The sequence below is a fragment of the Rhopalosiphum padi genome, chromosome 4, assembly GCF_020882245.1.
Source record: "Rhopalosiphum padi isolate XX-2018 chromosome 4, ASM2088224v1, whole genome shotgun sequence".
Lineage (NCBI taxonomy): Eukaryota > Metazoa > Arthropoda > Insecta > Hemiptera > Aphididae > Rhopalosiphum > Rhopalosiphum padi.
In genome coordinates this window covers 32,649,912-32,671,181 of record NC_083600.1, presented here as the reverse complement: position 1 = coordinate 32,671,181, position 21,270 = coordinate 32,649,912, and the positions used below count along the sequence as shown (strand labels likewise).

At 23.8% G+C, this 21,270-nt stretch overlaps 4 protein-coding genes across 4 annotated transcripts in view; 2 read left to right on the top strand and 2 right to left on the bottom strand.

Annotated features, from left to right (window-relative positions):
• Nucleotides 1-4,792: 4,792 nt before the first annotated feature.
• On the top strand, nucleotides 4,793-9,779 carry LOC132928923 (uncharacterized). The gene is made up of 5 exons (XM_060993872.1): nucleotides 4,793-4,823; nucleotides 6,353-6,399; nucleotides 6,598-6,774; nucleotides 7,711-7,804; nucleotides 9,539-9,779. Exons 1-5 carry the CDS (start codon nucleotides 4,793-4,795, stop codon nucleotides 9,709-9,711), a joined length of 522 nt encoding a protein of 173 aa, XP_060849855.1. The 3' UTR covers nucleotides 9,712-9,779.
• Nucleotides 9,780-10,686: 907 nt separating this feature from the next.
• Nucleotides 10,687-14,408, bottom strand: LOC132931004 (TRAF3-interacting protein 1). The gene is made up of 9 exons (XM_060997175.1): nucleotides 13,973-14,408; nucleotides 13,427-13,544; nucleotides 13,070-13,182; nucleotides 11,865-12,172; nucleotides 11,627-11,803; nucleotides 11,436-11,559; nucleotides 11,276-11,362; nucleotides 10,975-11,186; nucleotides 10,687-10,907 (listed from the first exon to the last, which is right to left on the bottom strand). The coding sequence occupies exons 1-9, from the start codon at nucleotides 14,105-14,107 to the stop codon at nucleotides 10,745-10,747; spliced, it is 1,437 nt and encodes a 478-aa protein (XP_060853158.1). The 5' UTR covers nucleotides 14,108-14,408; the 3' UTR covers nucleotides 10,687-10,744.
• Nucleotides 14,409-14,559: 151 nt separating this feature from the next.
• On the bottom strand, nucleotides 14,560-15,982 carry LOC132931005 (probable serine/threonine-protein kinase tsuA). Its single transcript, XM_060997176.1, has 2 exons — nucleotides 15,647-15,982; nucleotides 14,560-15,404 (listed from the first exon to the last, which is right to left on the bottom strand). Exons 1-2 carry the CDS (start codon nucleotides 15,670-15,672, stop codon nucleotides 14,696-14,698), a joined length of 735 nt encoding a protein of 244 aa, XP_060853159.1. The 5' UTR covers nucleotides 15,673-15,982; the 3' UTR covers nucleotides 14,560-14,695.
• Nucleotides 15,983-16,118: 136 nt separating this feature from the next.
• Nucleotides 16,119-21,270, top strand: part of LOC132931003 (segmentation protein cap'n'collar) — a 92,523-nt gene continuing 87,371 nt past the window's right edge. Inside the window, exon 1 of the mRNA XM_060997174.1 lies at nucleotides 16,119-16,471. The gene's annotated coding sequence lies outside the window, so the exon portion shown is untranslated. The remainder of the gene's footprint in view (nucleotides 16,472-21,270) is intronic.

Genomic DNA, 21,270 nt, shown 5'->3' with positions numbered 1-21,270 from the left:
GTATTATATTTACATTTAATGATTTCATTTATCGGGAAAGTATAAATACTTCAATTAATTTTAATTATTTTATTATGAATTATGATAATATATGTGCGTGCGTAATATTGCAATTTATTTATTTCATGTGTACCTACTACCTACCTAAACTTTTAAAAGTATCATTTATTTATTATTTCAATAATTTATCTATGAAAATTATGCAACATTTTTATAACAAAAGATTAAAATTAGAATGGTAGGTAATACTCTAAAATTAGTATAAATGTGCAGTATTATTTTTTTTAAATTCAAGAACATAGGTTATATACCAATCTATACTTATAATCTATAGGTAATAATTAAAATTACATTACATCAAATCTAAGTAGCATACATATAGCACATGATACAAAATGATTTTCAAGATAAGAAAATATGATAATATGTAGTATCATTATTTTCAAATTATTAGTAATCATACACATACATACTTTACTAAAATATTAATAACTCAAGTAGATTAGGATATTTTAAAAAAAAGTATCTATATTGTTCCTACCTATGCACTTTGTTCATTTTATACTTTCCAATATAATATAGGAAAATGCATTTACCCATTTTATTGTTTTCTATATAATGTATACGTATTGTTATTTTTATTAAAAAAAATATATTATAATTCCTCTTATCTGATTATTTGAAAAACTACTATATTATTAAATTATATAATATACAATGTAATTAATTAGACACAAAGAAGACTATACAGTTTATTTATATACTGTACCTATACGTAATTTTATACCTTATACGTTATTAATATAAGTACAAATATACTTGACTGTTATACTGAACACTAAAAACTTTTTTTATTCATCAACGCCAACTTGTAACTCTGTTTGCCACTTATCAGATTTTTAGTATAATTTGGCAATGTTTATAGGTAGATAATATATGAATAGTTATGCTTATGACAGTCGACAAAAATGTATAATATACAGTATAAAACTTATTAGATACTATTGGAATTCTATACGGATGTTAAAAAGGACCAATAACGGAAATTCAGGTACAAGTGCTATTTAGGTTATATTTTATCGTGTAATGCTAAAAATAATAAACTACCTACATAGTACATAATATTAGTTCATATATAGATACTGATACTTCGATGAGTCAGCTGCTTTGAAATATAAAAGAATAATTAAGGGCTATTCTATTTTAATGAGAGTAAATAACAATATATAGAAACGTTAAATTTTAAATTCACGTAAATCACAGACAGATACTTCAATAATTTAATATGAGGTCTTCGGCAACTTACAAAATTGTTCTTAACTTTATTCGTTTTATTATAAACACAATAAAAATATATCGTTGCTAATGATAGAATAATATTTTTGGAATACATTTTAATCGTTATGATATATTTATTATAAATATAATTTTTATAAAAATCTATGAATTAATATACCTGCCTATATTATTGATTTTCTGATTCTAGTAAATGTATATTGTATAATATATATATGGAAATATTCAATTGTGCATGGTGGATATTATAATAATTTATAATATCATCGACCATATATATCTGCTTATTTATCATAATGCTTACAAATTTTAAAATTTAATTGGTCTATTATGCAGATTATATTTTAGCGTTTGCATAAGGAATGTGTATGTATGTAATACTTGCTAATTATTATTGACACTTAGAAAGGCTGTGTATATTGTATATTGTTTTATTTATAAATAAAATTGTATTTTTCGACAAATATATGATAATCATTTGTTTGAAAATATGTATCTAAAAAAGTATATGATAATCATTAATATAATAGATGATGGTCATTGTTAATGATTACTCAAGGTCACATACTCGCATATACATATTTATAATATTAATGTATATGGTATATCAGCAATAATATTACTGATTTAGTTTTGTTGACCCGACTACCCGAGTTAGTATAAATGATAATTTCAATATTATGCATATTTTATGCACGTTTACGCTTATATTAATGTGATCTTAGTAAATATTAAGCGAACATATTTTTAAGTTTGAATAAATCAATACTAGAATTACAGGATCAATAAAGTTCTAAAGCTTACGTGAGTGCCGAGTGGTACTCTCCACTTATAATAATATTATTATTTATAATATGTTAATTTATTTATCATAAAATTGTTCAAAATTGAAACATTAATTAAACGTAATATATCATCAATAGTATACGATTATATACAGTAATTTAATTATTTGATTTAAAAATCCTGTAGGTTTTGTTTTTTTTTTTTTAAATTATAATATCTCCAAAGACACAATTTTTAATACAAAACAATTATACAAATAAAATAATTCTTTTTTTAAATTTTAATGCATTTTAATCTAAGTGGGTACTATATATTATTAGATATAATAGAGCGAATTAACAGATAAACTAGCAATTATGTACTTAATATCAAAATTCAGCTATTTCACATTACCTAGAAGGCGTAAATAAATATAACTACACATTTTCTAAACAAACCAAAATTAATTTGTCCTTTTGAAGCAGTTTCACAGGATAGTACACATTCGTGGTTTCCGAAAATATCTAAGATAAGTGTTAATATAGTATATAATTCAAAAATATTAAGAACATTGGTTAATAAATATACCAATCAAAGCAATAATTTAATTAGTTTTGATAATTACTTCATGATAACGTACATGGATGGGTTCTATATGAGGGCTATTTATTGTACTAAATTTGCATTATTTTGTATAGCGCCTGCTATACGTGTTGTAATGCAACCGAACATACAAGACTTCAGGAATAGATATTTGAATTATTACAATTTACAATCCTTGCGCAAGTATGTAATTGTAATAACTAACAAGTGATATCAATTGATAGATAAATAATAATAACAAATTTTTGTTTTTAGAGATGAGGTGTTTTTTGATAATAAATTAAAAACATGTGATGGTTCTGTAATATATTTTCGATATAAAGTGGTTTCATCATCAGCTAGTCCACTAGGTCCATATCTTCATGATGTTATTATGTTATATTCACTGACTTTGTAGAAATGAATAAATATATTACCTTAATATTATAACTTATAAGACCGTTGGATTCTATCACCTTATAACTCTTAGTGGATTTTATTTATTCCGGGGAAATCATGGTCACAAATAAAAAATTTACAAGTAACAATAATAGATTAAGTTAGATTTTGTTAATAACATTCCGAGGTTGTCGCAGCAGTTTGGCAGACGGTTAGGGAAACCCAAGACCTTCAGAGGCAGGTTGTATTTGTTCGAGAAAGACAATATTATACCGTATACATGACACATCATGTAAATCCCTGTGTTGATGCATGATGAGTTAACGAATCGGGATGTGACAAGACAATGATTAAACTTTGAAATACCGCCCTAATTTTAGTCCACCATTTATATTTTATACGAACGAATGGACACTCTCAGTTTTTTCAATAGGTTGTTTTGTTTCATAAGTACACTCGATTTTATACTAAACATACTTTGGTTGTATAGACTCGAGTGTCATTAATATTTATACCTAAAGCTATCAGATTGTCCTTTTCGTACCGTTTGTACTGCGCGATTAATAAATGAATAAAGTAAAAAAAAAATTACTAAGGAGAGGATGATCCATCATTATGACACAATATATAGAAGCATATTATCTCCTTTCTTCTGCATAATTACGACACCACTAGTATGTTTGGTTTGTACAAAACAATAGTTTAATAATTATTACAGCTTAGGTAGGTGTAATCAATTTAATGTCGATATAAACCAATATAATATACTATCTCAGTTATTATATATATGTTGAACATTAGCCACTACATTGACCATTTGACATATTATAATATCGTGTTTGTTAAGAACAATGGCACCTCAAAAGTGTAAGTTAAAAAACATCGTTTAAAATAATAATATTATCTATATAATATAGTGATATTTGTATAAAAACAATTACCGGCATTGACGTTATTATTGGTAACCACTAAGGCAATATATACCACTAATGGCCACAGCCAATTGTTGCGAACGGAAAACTGACATATCATAATAGTGCCTATATATAATATACTGAATAATGAGTATTCTAAACTTATATAAAGACGAGATATTTCGACGCTGCAGCTCACAACACGACTACCTATAATAGATTATTGTATTAATTATATTAATTTGGTGTTTTTTTTTTCATTCGTCAATATAAACATTTTATTTTTAATTAATATACATATTATACACGTACCTATATAAATATATAGGTACTTACTACTTAATTATATTATGTTTCTACGATGATTTACTTTGACAAATTACCAAGTATTATATTTTTATTATAATATTTTAGATATAAAACCGGGGTAGGTACTTATACACTATCATACAGTTATACCAATATTTTTTCAGACATCTTGTCATTTTGTAGTAAGTGTAAAATATTTATTTCATTTGTTTAAGCCGTTAAAGCCATACAAAATAATATAAATATCTACTTTATATTATATAAATTTAATTCACATAAGTAAAATTGAAAAGGAATTATTTAACGTGTTTGATAGTTTTTTTTTTTTTTTAATAGTATCTTGGCAACATTATTTGTTGATTTCCGATTGTTAGTTACTGAAATTAAATTAACAATTTGTTTATTAATCGCAAATATTTTGTTCCTGTTTATTACACTAATATTTTTTCTGGATTAGTTAATTATATACCGATTCAATTCGTGTTACTAATTCAGTTAAAGACGTTAAAGTAATTTCCGTTTATAAGATGGCTTCAAATAAAAAGTACCAAAATATAAGTAAGTATAATTTAAAATCTAACCTCGTTAAGTATTTATTTTACATTTTTACACATAATAGTCTATAATGATTAGCAGACTTAACCATCTATATTTTTAAACAAATTAAATCAATTAAATTATTTATTTAACATAAAAAAATATAATATAATATGAATATTGTATCCTATATATAAATATTAAATAGGTCCGTATACAATAGGAATCAAAATTTTAATTTTTAGTTTGAAATATTTCTAATTATTAACGTTTTGGATTTTTAAAGTTTATACTTAAAATTATAACTGTTTATACCCAGTGTCGTAACTGGGAAAAAATCTAGGGGGGCAATGTATAATGAATGTAATATATTTATTATTATCAAAACCCTGACACCCCTCCCCCACCGGTTAAAATATATACCTTAAGCTTTCAAAAAATTTTCAGGAGGGGCAAGTTCCCCCACTTGCCCCCCCCACAATTACGTCACTGTTTATACCTTTACATACATTTGTAGTATACCTATATATATATTTTGATTCCGAAAAATGTCATTGTTAAGCTGTTAATAAAAAGTTAAATTTATTATAAATGTATAAATCTACTTATCCTACATTGTTTTATGTCTAGTTATACGTTATACGTGTAGCCTACAAGTAGGTCGGCGGTAAACTCTCCCGATTTTTAAAACTAGTGAATTTTCCTGGGTCAAAAATTATGTTTACCTGAAAGGGTAGGCTGAAAGTAATATGTAAACTTTCGCAAGTAGCCTTAAATATACAGTGTTTCTAGTGAAATTGGGAACGAGTGGAACGACTGTGTTATATTTTTGGATTAGTTTTTATAGATCCTAATGATGTTGAAATTTTATATGTATCCAAATTAGCTGTAACAATGCCTCCAAGTTAAGTTAGGATTGTTAGAAGGAATTGGAAACTTTTGTTTCGTATTTAGTTCAGAATTTCAGATGTATATTAATGAAAATGCTATCAAATCCTCTAATAATATGGTCTTTAGCATTATCGCTATAACAACCAACGCTTATGAACCGTTCCATTCGTATTTCAATTTATATTTTTCTAGTACTTACTACTCATCCAATTGACCATTTCTTCCATCTCTATTTATTTTGATTAATGTCATAAAAGATTTTCAATACGAAGTGTATACAAAAATTCAAAGTTATGACAAATAAAACAAAGTAAGTAAAAACTCTAATACCAAAATAAAGAAAAATATAGACTTTAAAGACCACAAAACAAAATAGATAGATACCTTAAATTTTAAAGTCTGTATGTTCATGATTATAATGTACAACCGAAGTTATTATAGACTTAGGAAAGTTTACACGTAACCTTCAGGTAGTACTAAATACTGAATACTGAAGTTGACCTGAGAGAGTTTACAGGTCATTAAAATCAAGAACGTTAACAATCGCCCTACATGTAGATTGTAGTTATATTGTATAATACTATAATGTATATTATACGGTATAAGTACCTTTATATAATACATAATTGTTAATACTTTTTTCCTTATTCATTTTTTAGGCATTCAACCGCAAAAAATTCCTCGGACTTCTAAAGCCGTATTTGAGGTATGTATTAAACACATATATATATATATATATATAAGTATGTATATACCAATATATATATATTATTAATATATTTATTTAAATATTTTCAACGCTACACGTGTTAGTCAAAGTTCCTAATTTCAGGAAAAAGTTTCATGAATGTCCTTAGACTTAATGTTTTATTGCATTTAATATATAATAGTATGTATATTATAGTTGCCTAGAGAAGATTTGAGTGAAGCTGAACTTCATGCAAAATCAACTTCCGATAGAACCAAACGCCGTGTGGCCCACGAGGCGTGGTTTCCTCTACCGGTTATCAATAAGCCGATAGCGCCAAAGCAGGTGGTTGCTCAGCCGAAACAGAAAAAAAAGAATGTTATAATGAAGGGAGTATGTATATTATTATAAATGATACATCAATGTAAAGCACACGATTTATTATTCATATTTAATCTACATATGTTTATTGTTTATACATTAAATAATACATTTAATGACCAGATTATGAATAATATTATTATTACATTGTACCTACCTATATAGGTTATTTATAACATATAACTTTATTATGTCTTATATGTAAACAAAACAATTCCTATTGTACATTGTACTTGCAATAATTGGTTATTTTTTTTATAATAATATTTAAAAAAATACATTTATCGCACAGCTTAAAATCTAATAATAAGTTTCTAATGTTTCTATAATACTATGATGTTATAATATTTCGTTTATTATTAATTAATCAGGCTTTTCGTGTTTATCGATTTGTCAGTTATATTACTATATAGTGTTACATTTACTTTAACTCATTCCTCGCTATAAGATTAAACATATTAAATATTATTTTAGTCTCCAAAACTAGTCAACTGGTAATTTTTAAAATTTACTAGGTTAGGGAAATATATTTTAAAATAATTTCACGTCAATACGTTTAAATTATAGAAAAATATAAAAGTTATATTTTCCTGTGGTCAGTATACGACACCGAGTCACTGTCTCATTTCAAGATGCTTATTAAATAATAAACAGTACCTATTTTTGTTATTAATTAATTTTTATTGGTACCTATATTATGGTCTATTCTGACTATTAGAGTTTATAGGCACATGTCTACATTGTTATTTACTTACGATAATGCAACAAGTATCTATACCGGCTATACCTAAAGTAACATTAATATTACTAATAGTTAATATGTATTTAATGTGTTAGTATATATATATGTAATAATAATAAAAAAAATGTAAATAGTGACCAATAAATAATAAACTATAGTTACCTATAGTTTTCGATAAAAATAAAGCATTTATTTTTCATTTTTAGAGTTTCTCGCGTGTAAAGCCCTGCCAAGTAAGACAAATTAACGAAAGAGTTGTTTTACACTCAGGAACCGTACATAACAAGCCGTCAAGTTCTGGTATATAAGTAGCAATAATAAATAATAATACGTAATTAATTAAATATGAGATAACAATCAAAGAAATCGGGAAAACCTTAAGGCTTAAGTCATTAACTGTATAGTACCTACCTAGCTTTCAAGTTTAAGTGGGTATAGGTAACTCATTATTGAGTAAGTCTATTAGACACAAATCACTTAAAAATATTAGAATGACAGCATTAAGCACATTTTATAAGAAAACAGATCCGGGAGTTTGTCTCTCGTTATAATCCCGAATTATCATAATATCGTTTTCGATATATTTAAATTATTTGATATCTCTATTAATAGAATAAAGTTAAATTTTAATTTTAATAATTTATAACATTGTACGTAAAAAAAATTATTTTTATTTACTAAAACTTAAATAATAACTAATAATTAATAAAGGTAGGTAATATACTATAAATTTAATTACAACGTATATACGTTACACATGTCTCCAGAATATTTATTTTAAATAGTTTGAAAAACTGGTTTCACGTAATATCCCGGATTCTGGGCAGAGCAATGAATGTATTGATTTTACAATTATGTGATTTTTTTTTGTAGGTGTCTGTGTAGATACACGTATTAAGTATTAAGTAGATAGTCAAAATGTTTCAATTTTTAACTTTGCCAATAATTTTCGATTAAATTGATTTGATTCATTTATTTCATTATAACTTGAAATTTTTACCAAGCGTTATATTGTCATTTTCTAAAGTACCTTTTACCCAGAATTTTTTTTCGGTGGGGATGGAAGGAGACACTTAATTATTTTCCAATTTTTGCAATGCTAGAATACTTATTTATTATTTAATATGACTCCTTTGTTTATAAAGTATTTACTATTAACTATTTATCCTATCGACTCAGATGTTCAATAAAGCAGTTACTCACTTATCTAGGTATTTTTTATTTATTTATTTATCTTAATTATTTTGCAAATTTTTTACTTTTCACTCAAAATATTGGTTTTAATTATCGATAAACAAAAACTTAATAATTGCTTCTGCTATAAAATTTGTCTTCAGATAAATGAATTTTTTTTCAAGTTTGTACTAGTCAATAGTCATTAATCATTGGTTTAGTTCACAAATTAAAAATAATTACTTTGATGAAGTTTTTGTACACTGATTAAAAACTATATTTTGGAGTAAAATAATCACACGTAATTTTCCCCATTTATATTATTCCAAGTGAATTAGGTAAGTACTTTATGTTATATTCAATAGGTATTCACAGTTTCAATCAATCACAAAACCAAATATTCAATTTATTTATAAGTTATAACCAAAAAATTATAAAATGTCAGGGAACTGAATGAATGTTTATTTAAACAGTATATATCAAACAAACCATCAGGCAATATTCCAATTGACTGGTGAGTCACTCTTGGGTAGTCATAGAGTAGAGATATATTTATAATTTTAATGCACTATGTGGGTTATCATAAATTAGTTTAGGTAATAGCCTTTAGCCAATAGGTAAAATATAGTTTACCTATACTTTATGGTTATATGTATCATGTAGGTACATTTGTACATTTTTTGAGCATTATTTAAATTTATTGACATTTTAAGAGTAATTATGTTCCAATCAATAATATATTATAAAGGTATATAATAAAAGTACACATTGATACCTAATTATGAATTAAAAATAATACATCTTGACACAAATTTTCTATTTTTAAAAAACTTTTGTTAATTTGTAATTTTTTTGTTCTAGGAATTGATAATAGAGTTAAAGCTAACAAGAGAAAATTAGAAGACTTGGATTATGGTGAAATGATGAAAAAAAAGCAAAAAAAAAGTTATGTTGATAAATCAAAAAATAAAGACGCAAAAAAAGAAAAAAAATCACGCCCACGTAAAGGTATATACATAGAAATTTGTTCCTAAAATTCTGTAAATCTGTAAAAACAATTTTCAATTTGAGCATTTGTTGGATCCCTAAAATGAAGTAATGTGAAATTCCAAATTGGATTATTATGCAAATACATGCTGAATATCGGTGTAAAAATAACTTTGTAACTTTACATAGTTATTTTTTAGGTTTGGGTGAATGTTTAAAAAACATCCAAACTATGTAAATATAGGTAGAACAAAATGTTTTTTTTTCATTGGTTTTTAAATTATTTATGCCACTATCAGTAATAATATTTTACTACAAATATTATGTAAAATATAATTTATATTTTTTTAGGTTTAGCTTAATGTGGACACAAAAAAAAATTGTTAGCCCAAAGGCATCAAAAACTGAATAATCAGGCATTAATATTAATGTGTTCAGACAATATTACCCCATCAGACCTTTGTATCAGTTGGATTATTTAAGTATTTGTTTATAAAAAAAAATGTAAATTTATTGTTAATTAAATTATTTATATGTTGCATATGTGTACATATTATTCCATTTTGCCATATATATTTAGACGAGTATCAGTATTTCTCTAATTACCAGTGTGACTAAGCTAAACGGACAGCATTAAATATTATATTATACGAAAAGAAAATTTAAATATGTACTTTAGGAGCTATTGAATAGATAGTTACAGTGGCAAAAAAATAATATTTTAGTTTCTTTTTATTTAATTTTTATTGAGTGTAAGAAAAAAAATTATCAAGATTTTTATAGAAAAAATCTAAGAGTATCAATACATATCAATACAAAAAACAAACAATCAAGAAGACAAGACACATGACATGGTATATCCCAGTGATACATCAGATTCAGACCTTGATACAAGTTTGTAGAAAACTTGTGTTTTGATACATATCAAATTATTTTTTTTAAATTTTATAACGTTTAATGTGAGATCAAAATATTTCAGTGATTAACTAAGTAGTACATTTTTTAGCTAACTAGATAATAAATAACAATAAAGCCATAAATTTAATATTCCCTAAGCTTAAAAAAAACAATTGTATTTAATTACTTTTTTAACATAAACCTTTCTGAAACTAAATAGTTAATATGAGATTTGTTTTTCATAATGTTTGCTTTACAGTAATCCATCATTTCCAATTCATCTTTAACTTCAGTAGTCAGTTTTTCCAATAAGATAACCATTGGCTTAATTTTTTCTTCAGCTATTCTGTTATAATGATATTCAATCAGTTAATAATAATAAAATTAATTTTTAAATTTACAATTTATTTTACCGCTGTTGTATATCAAGTTTTTCATTAGTTTTTTCAGTAAAATTTTTCCAGTAGTTCAATTCTCGATTCATTTGGTCAATATTTTCTTGCATATTGTTGATAAGTTTACTCAATGGATTTGCAGATTTTGTTATGTCTTGAATGAATTGCCTGATTGTATCCATTTCTTTAGTTAACATCTCTTGATCTTTAGCACTTTTTCCTTCCCATTCCTAAAATAAAAAAGTTAAGATGATTTTTTTTATGTATAAGAACATGAAATGTTTTTTAATTATGTTATAATTTAAAAATTTTAACATACTATTTTTGAAGAGTCTGTCTTTTTTTTAGTATTAAATTCTATTTGTGTTTGAAGTATTTGTGATACAAGATGCCCTTGTCCATCTTCCTAAATACAATATAAATTCAAGTATTTTTAGAAAATTTATTTTCCATAATTATTATAAAAATAGTCATGTTACCTGGGTATAAGAATCATAATTTGACTTATTATCGTTTAGTACTTCAATTGTAACAATATTATCATCAATGTCATTTATTTTATCATCGTTTTTTGAAAAAAAATTGTCTGAATGTTTGGGAATCCTAAAATGTAATAAAAGTTCTTCATTACAATAAACTATATTTAACTAATTTAAATGTAATTATTTACTCTGCATATGTATTTGATTGAGGACGACGATTTGGTGCTGGTGGTCTTGAGCTTTTGGGTCTTAATGGTTTACTAATATCATGCGTTTCACTTAATTTCCGAAGTGAATTCTCTTCTGAGTTAGTTTTTTCTAATTTAGATTTGAATGTTGATTGTAATTTGTTTTCATTGAGTTCTCTAAATCATACATTAATATTATAATAGCTAGATAAATATAATGTAAAGGTTTCTAAATTACTCAGTTTTAACAGAACTATCCACAATACTCTTTATTTCTTCATCAACTGGTTTTATAGTGAATTCTCCAACAGATTTTGTTGTTGTATCCATCTCTATAATAATGGATTCATTGTTTTTAACTACTGATGATTCCATACTATCAGATTTTTGTATTTTTTTTTGGGAATCATGATCAATATTTTCTTTAACTTTTTTTTCTATTGATTTGGTTTTTTCTAACAGTTTTGTTTTATTTTGATTAATTTTTGTAGTTTCTGGTTTTTTAGTTTTTGTATTAGTAGAATTTTGTTCCTTAACTTCTTTATTCTAGATATAAAAATATGTTATGGTAGGTAATAATAGTTATTATAGTTATAATCATAGGCTCAACTAGGAGAAGAAAATTATTACAAGAAGTTATTACCACTAAACGTTAAAGATTCTAGCTTCTGACTATTATACAAGACTACTTTGTTCGTTGACAACATCACAATCCTGTTATATGAGACTACGGCTATTTTTGTGATTACCACCCAAGACTACCTATGTTGTTGCGATTACCACAATTATCTGAAAAATACCCATGCCCTGTGTTTTAGTGTCACAATTCACAATTGTTATATCTATTATATTATTATAAATATATATCTATCATTACCTATATTATTAGTTTTTGTAATCTGATGTTTCTCAGGTGACAAAAAGTAGACTGTTTTGCAGTAATTTCACAGTAGTCTAGTCTAATGAAAGTTGTGGTGTTTGCCGTTTAATTAATTTTGATATGGATGTGTGGTCTCTACTTAACTGTACACCAAATGTGGCTGTAGCGCCATGTAAAATATATTACAAATGATAACTTGGTATTTAAATATTTTCTTAATTTCTTTTTTTTATATATATAATTTGAATGTGATCATCTCCACAATATCTACAGATTAAAAAAAAAATATCAAAGAATTAAGTATGATTAAACTGTTAAGAGGACGTTGTTCATGCGAGTGCGATATCCTCTTAATAAAAGTAAAAATAAAGTAGTCTGTGGTAATAGAAAAATGACAGATTTTGGTAGTCTTATTTTAATTTGTGGTGATAGTCTCGATAATAGCTGTAGTCTCGTATAACAGGAAAGTACTATGATTAATAACCCAATGTCTATAATATTAGAATACCAAAAAATATTTGTCTAGTTGCGCCTATAATTATTAATAAAAAGATTTATTTTACTTTTGTTTCTATTCCAAAAACAATTGCTGTTAGTAACTCCAAAGTCTTTGTTACTTCAAGTCCTGCAACAATTTTAGAGGGTCTTGCTGAAATTGTTTTATTTGTTGTTGATTCTGAAAGCAAAGTATTGTTATTTAAATAAAATATTGTACCTAATTAAAGGAGTAATATATAATATAACCTATTGATAAAATAGTAATGTTAAAATATAAAATAAGAATAGAATACATATTTTTTTAATTTGTTCAAAACTTAGAAATATTTTTAAAATATTAAATAGGTTTTTATTTAATGAAAAATTTAAAATGCAAATTTAATGAAATTACTTAAAATATAAATTTTTCTTATAAAACTTACGGATGGCAGTTATAAGTTTTTCTAAAAATTTGATCTTAGTTTCTTTTGTAGTAACATTTGTAGATATCATTTCTTCATCAGTAAAAACACCTGTTAAATAACCAGTGCTCTGGATGACCTAAAAAGTTAAAACAATCTATTAAGATTTTTAATATATTTTAAATTCGTCAATAATGGTTATTAAATTATTATATCAAAAGGAATGCATTATGTATTGTATACATAGTTTTAATTTCCTTAACACTAAATATTAATAATGAAAGAAGTACAAACAAAGCATTATATAACATTTGTTATCTAAAAAATTATATTTAAAATAATATATATAAAAAAAGAAAAATCGTTACCATTCAAATTATAAGTGGTTAATATATTATATAAATTATGAATAATTTATTATCCTAAATTAATAAAAAATGCTTAATAAAATCCATTGATATTAAACAATTTCTAACTCACAAAAAGCATGAATAATGTTTTAAATCAAGTATATCAATGTTGATTATTTTTTTGTTAATTATACTTATTTTAATAACTAATACTTACATTTGTTACGATATCATGAAGAAATTTGAATGGCGGTTTATTTAGCAGTTTTTCTGTTAGCTGTGGCTTATTAATATATTTAGATAGAGATAATTGTACTTGTTTAACAAGTTCTTTGTTTATAGAATCAGTCATATCTAATAATTATTATGTATGCGTATTTTAAAATTGCAAACTGCTGAATTTAAATACTAATTTTACATGTAATATTAAAACTTAAAAATAAAATCCTATAATTATTATAATAATTGAAAACTTTTTAATAAAATAATAAATTATAGTTTGAATTAATATTTAATACTTTATAGTTTATAGGGATTTTAAATTTATAAAATAATAATAATATCATTATACTTGAAAATTTGATAAGGATATTGTAATAAGTTTTTTTATTGATAAAACTGTTATGACAGGGGGTGTGATAATAATAACAATACTAAGTACTTAAGTACCAAGTTAATTATGATGGAATAGGTGACTATGTAATTTGTAGTATTTTTTATAGATTTATAATTATTTTTATTAAATCATAAATCAATTTTAATATTTTATGAGATTCATACAATATAATAAATTATAACCATAAATAAATCACAGACAATGTATAGAACATGAATATAATTATGTAGCCAATGTAGGTACAGTAATAATTGTATGCTATTAAATTCTATACTATGATATTTAAAAATGATAAATAATTATTATAAAATTAATATTAAAATATTATTGTCTTTCCTTTTTAAATTGCTTTAACATTTTACTGAACATATCTCTAACTGATCTTTGAGTTGAAACCAATGATTTCCTTTTGTCAATCTGGCTCTTGTCCTTGTTATTCATTTTACGAATAAATATTTTTACTGTTTTCTTTGATGTAACAACAGAATTTTTCATTTTTTTATCACCTTCATCAGAATTATTTGTTACTACAGTATTGGAATAATCTATATTTTGACAATCGTTATTATTTTTTTTCTTTCTCTTACGTTTCTTTCTAGATTTTTTTGGTTTTTCAATTTGATCATTACTATTTTCTTGTTCTTTACTTAGATTATAGTCATGTACATTAACCATCTCAGTATTTTGCTGGTTGATATTTTCAGAATTATTTATTATATTATTTTGTACTTCACAAATTATTTCTTCAGAATGTTTATCAATTATCAATGGTTTATTTATTTCTATATTGTCCATTAAATTATGTCTCTTTAACGCTTTGCAAAAATTCATTAGTGAACATGGTTTATAGTCCATAAAAGATGATTTATACTGGTCAGTTATGCTTAACCGGTATTTATAATATTCTTCATTAGTAATCAAGTTGTGATTAAGAGCATATGTTAAATGATTAAGTTGTAGATGAACTGCATGGAGATCAATAATACCTTGATCATATATATTTTTCCAGTATTCAAAGCTTTTGCCCACAATACTGTAAATATAATATAGACAGAATTACATAAATATATACCTATTAATGAATGTGTATACTAATATACTATATAGTACATTGATCTATTAACAACTTAATAAATCAATAATATAGTATATTAGTATGTATATATTATAAATAAATTATTTGTATATTTTTTTTTTATTTTTTTTTTTATTAGCCATTAGTACAAACTACTACGGCTCATTATTTGGATATATTATACATAATATGTATATTACCTTTCGCTATGACATAACTTGTCCATAATGTTAATACTGTAGTTGATATACAATAATTAAAATTTTTTTAAATAGTATTTTTAATAATTAATAGTATACACTAATAACATGAAAAATTGATGTAAGTTATCAACATTTTAAAACAGAAACAATTTAAATAATCCAATTCTAGATGGGTAATAGTTATTATATGTTGACCATGACAAAGATTGGTATTTCCTATTTAAAAATTTAAAATTAAAATCATAATTATTCTTAAAAGGTATTGTAAATTGTATTAACGAAAATTAAATAACTCGCCAATTCGGTGATTTTAAATTAAAACATTAAAGTAGTGACACAGAATAATAATAATTCTGTGGTAGTGATAGGAACAAAAATAATATGATAAGATCTGATTATAAAGATAATGTACAACGGTCTTTATCATTTGATAACACCCTTCTTCTTTTCCTTATTCTCTTTTTTTACGAAATTGGATTTTCCGCGTTATCTGTTGTGGTCATTTTTCGTTTGGATCTATTAGGTGTGACGATTTTTTAAATATTTTTGCGGTATCGAGATTGCTGCTGTGTTTCCACTTGTTTCTCGTAATTATCTCCTATTACTTTCGTTATTTCGTGTGTTAGAATTATCGTATTGAAACAAAAGGTGTTTGTGTGAACTATACGTCTATACCGTTGTAATGGATTTGTTTTCGGCCGAAGTTAACGCTGTTGTTGTGCGTAATCGTCTCCGACGCAGTGTCTCAAATTAAAATTACTACCTACTCACTTGTTGTCATGAAGCTTTATTTTATGGGACAATTTTAACTTTCATCTTAAGGTATTGCAAGAGATTCATTAAATATACATTTTTAATTTTATTATTAGATTTAATATAAAACTAAATATCCATCTACTGGTTGAATAATATAAAATATTTATTGATATATTATGTATAATTGATGTAGCACGATACTTTTTTGCCTTATTAATAATATTCTTGTAAATAAATTTAAATTGGAGTAGCTTGTTTAGAAATGATGATATTATTTTAATATTTTACCCTGGAATTTTATCATTTAGTTTATTTAGGGTTTGTGTTTTTTGAGAAATTAAATTTGGTATACATTTTTTTTTTTTGCTGTTTTTATTCAGGCACAGTAGCATTGATTCATATATTTAATTGCTAATTTTTTAATACTTGTATAAAGTATATTTTATTTTTGATCTTATTCAGTAACTATCCCAATAATTATTGACTTGCAAAGTTTTTATTTTATGCTGTTGTTTAATTACTGAATTATTTTAAAACTATAGATTTAATTAAATAAAGAAACTATTTCCTTAAAAATTATACTTGTGCTATTAATGTTATAGTATATTGAACTTCATAATATGTGTCATGATCAAAGAAACATCATAGAAGTCTAAAGATAATGTTGTTTTTAAATGTTCTATTTAATTCCTATTTAAGGAATGATTTTAAAGTACACATTGAACATCATGATATATCACTGGTATTTGCACAGCATCAGAATACCTATAAGAAAAAATTTATCCAAACACCATTGGTCACACATTGTTATGATCTATATACTTTATGCCATATGTTTGCAGGTTGATATAATATTATTCATTTCTAAATGAGAATGTTTAATGTGGTATTGGATTAATATTGAGTATTCTTTGATAATAGGGTAGTGGACAAAATTTTATTTTGAACGTTTTACTAGACTACCTTAAACAGGTTCTGACACTTAAAAATTGTTCAAATGTGACTATATAATAAATAAAATAAGATGACATTAATTTATGGAATGACAATGTAAATAGAAGGTGGTGGTCTTATAGGAAAAACAGTTATGCTACCGCTGATATGTTAATTACATTTTATTTGGTAGGTACGTCATATTATTATGTACTGAAGTTAAGTTAGGTATTAATTTATAATTTCTATGTATACATAGTATACCTAAAAGTTTTATGTCCTTATACACAAACTTATTAGAAATTATGAAATATCTCAATTGAATAAAATATTATTTAAAATGTTATTTACTATAGATTAAAATTCAAATCAATAAATTCATAAACAACTAGTTTCAATAGGTACTCAAATGTCGTCATTCATTTTTAATTTGTAGCAAGCACTACACATTTCCTGCTTAACGAATACAATGACCTGTTAAATTAGGTTACATAATAATCAAAACATATTTGTTGTTTTGTTACCATGTTAATATTATTATTTTAGCATTAGTCGTTAGACTAGGTCTGTTTAGAACATTGTACATTTTTTAAAATGGTATCTTATCAATGTATCTCATAAATACAACACTATATTATTTATGAAAAATAAAATCTGTAGTTCTCAATCATTTAGTATCTAGGTTCTTAGTACCTAATCCTTATTTTTATACTATACCTACAGGTGTTAAATGCTTCATACTTTATTGTATATTAATATACATTTCGAGGAAAATATAAAGTATTTAGTTATTATAAATTAAAAATATTAACAATAATCAAACGTTTATGCAATCAATTAAATAGTGATTTAACATTAATAAATTCATTTTAATTAAATTATAATTTAAGCAGTTATCATAGCAGTATCTTTTAAGTCAATATTCAAAATTTTTTCTGTTTTAGTAATCTATTAATTCCTGCTATGTAGTTTCTTATTAGTAGGTATGACGTATACTCTTAACTTCATTGTTTGTAATTTGTACCTATTCCTAAATGTATTACTTAATTTTTTATATAATAATAAAACCTAATATTTTAAATTAAAAAAAAAATGAATTAAGTATTATTTATGGTTGTATATTTTAATTATTTTGACTTTGATTTATACTAATATTATCAAGACATTTGTATGTCCATTTTTTTTCTGGTAGGTTTGTGTACAAGAAAATAATATACCTACTTTTTAATTTTAATTATTTTATGAGGACATTATATTCTCATGTGTCTTCATCTTAATAATGCATATCATACCAAACTCTAAGTTCAACAGTTCCAATACTGTATTGCTAGTTTGTATATTAGAGTGAATTGTACTATTATGTTCTTTTATTGGATTTGTATTTATATTTTTAAGTGAGTTATGAGTAGGTATATTTAATATTAATATTTTTAAGCACTCATAACTTGCTTAAAAATTAAAATATTATAAAACAATAATGAGACAATACATAAATGTTATGACTCTTCATTTTGATATTGGATTAATTCATTTGAATATTTAAGCTAACAACACAAAATTGGATCTGCTGATCACAGATTTGCTATGTTGTCCATTTCTAAGCAGATACAAAACATGCGAGTATGACATTCTATATGTTTTTGAAATAATTTTAAATTTACTTATAAACATACAATTGAAATCAAGTCTTTGTAACTAAAAACTAAATAGTAAGTAGATAATTGGTTTTAATTATTTTAATCCATACATTATTTATATTAACTATTTGCTATTGTCTATTTTAACTGATATTATCTATGAAATCTAATTTTATTTTAATCGAATTCAGCAAACAAGTTTAATTTGTTTATAGAAATTATGATTAATTAGATAATTCAATTTTTTTTTAATTTTCTTAAAAACTGGATATTAACTTTAATTATCATTATAAATTTATATGTTTCATAATAATTAATAACATTAAGATTTTTATTCCTCATTAATAATTTTTAGTTGGTAACTATAATTTTTAAGTACAGACTAATTTATTTTATTTGAATTTTAAAATATTAATCTCAACCAAGTAATTTTGTTTGTTTTATTAAATGAAGAAAAATGTTATTATTAAACAGTAATTGAGGCTTAATAGTGGGTGGGTTATTATTTAATTATTAATCAGTACTACTTATGTCATTTTTATAAGTACTTATAACTTATATACTTGATTTATGTATTCATAATGTTTAAAAATAACAAGTAATAGTTAAAATTGTTATTGTCTACTCATTTTTTATATTAACTGAATCTATATTGATACCCAGCATGTTATTATTTGAAATAAATGTTTCTAATATACTATGCATATCTACCAACATTTTTTTTAATAAATTGTTTTGTTTCAAAATGTATTTTATCATAATAAAACATTAATGAAAATTAAAAATAATATTTTTTGTTGAATATAATATAATTGTAAGTATTAATCAGGATTTAGAATTAGATTTTCAGTTGTATATAGTAAAAAATATGTTTTTTAAATAAGTACTTAGAATATCATAAGCGCAGATTTTTCAAGTATTATATAAGAGTGAAACAAATATATATATATATATTAAAATGTTAAATATATCTATTAAATGAAAATGTCATTACAAAAATATTGACAAGTTTACCGCTATGATAGAAAGATTTAGTAGACAGTTCTATTGTAGATAAAATCTTAGTTTTTATTTTTATTTTATTTTCTTTAGATTTTTAGAAATGTTTTTAGTAATAATAATTAAAATAAATTAATATAATAATATAATAAAATACGAGTAAACAAAATGCTGTTTAGACTTTGTTAATATATACGTTTAATGTTTATGCATTTAATATTTGTATAATTCATATATTGTGCCAAGTTGCTGAACTGTATTGAACAATGAACTTAAATTTCATGTAAATGTTTCTTCTTCAATGTTGTAGGTATAACATAACCAGTATTTGTTAACAGTTAACATAATATATTACAACAATCATTTGTAGACTATGGTCTTTGACTTGTTCTAATGATGTATACAATATACCAAACAATAAAATATTAATACCCATGATGTATAATAATATATTTTAGTTATTTTAAGCTTGCAAAACAAGAAAATTCTCTGTTATATAACTTTAAGTGTATTTTCTGTAACTTATTATTGAATAGGTCACTCTAAAGAATATGTTTTATTTGAATTAATTTATATAATATTGTAATTGTACAAAATGATTCTAAGAAATGTTTATAAATAGCTTAAACGGAATCAAAATGTTTTGAAAATTTTACCATCTTCTTTTTTATAAAATGCTAATTTAAATATTTTGTAAAAATTTTAAGTCCTGATGGTTATTAAAAAAAAAAAATAAAATAAAACTGATGTCAAAAACTGGTGTTGTATAAATATATTTTCCTGTTTACTGATATTTGTTGTTTCAGTTTTTCCGGATTTATGTAGGTACAGAGTAGTTTTTATTCTTGACCAACTATTGATATTAATTTGATTTAATTTTTATTATCTTTGATAATTTGGGAACTTCTGAGGTTACTTTATTTTTATACACCTATATAATGTAATATGGTTTATACTGTTTATAGTTTAAACTTTATAATAATGATATATTCTTAGACCATAAAGAGGCTATGATAGTATAATCATGATATCTTTTGTTATTTTTAGTACCTACCCAATTTTAGTTGTTATAACATTAGTATAATCAGCAAGGTAGATATAATGTTATTAATTGGAAAATCATGAAATAAACTGTAGAACAATAAACTAGCATATTATATTAAACTTTTTACATTTTGGACAATTTTTGAAAATTTGATAGTTGTTTGATTAAAACACCCAATTTCAAAAGTATTTTTTCAAAATAAAATTCAGTTGTAAATTGTTTTAACTTTAACAACAAAATCTTTTTTTACA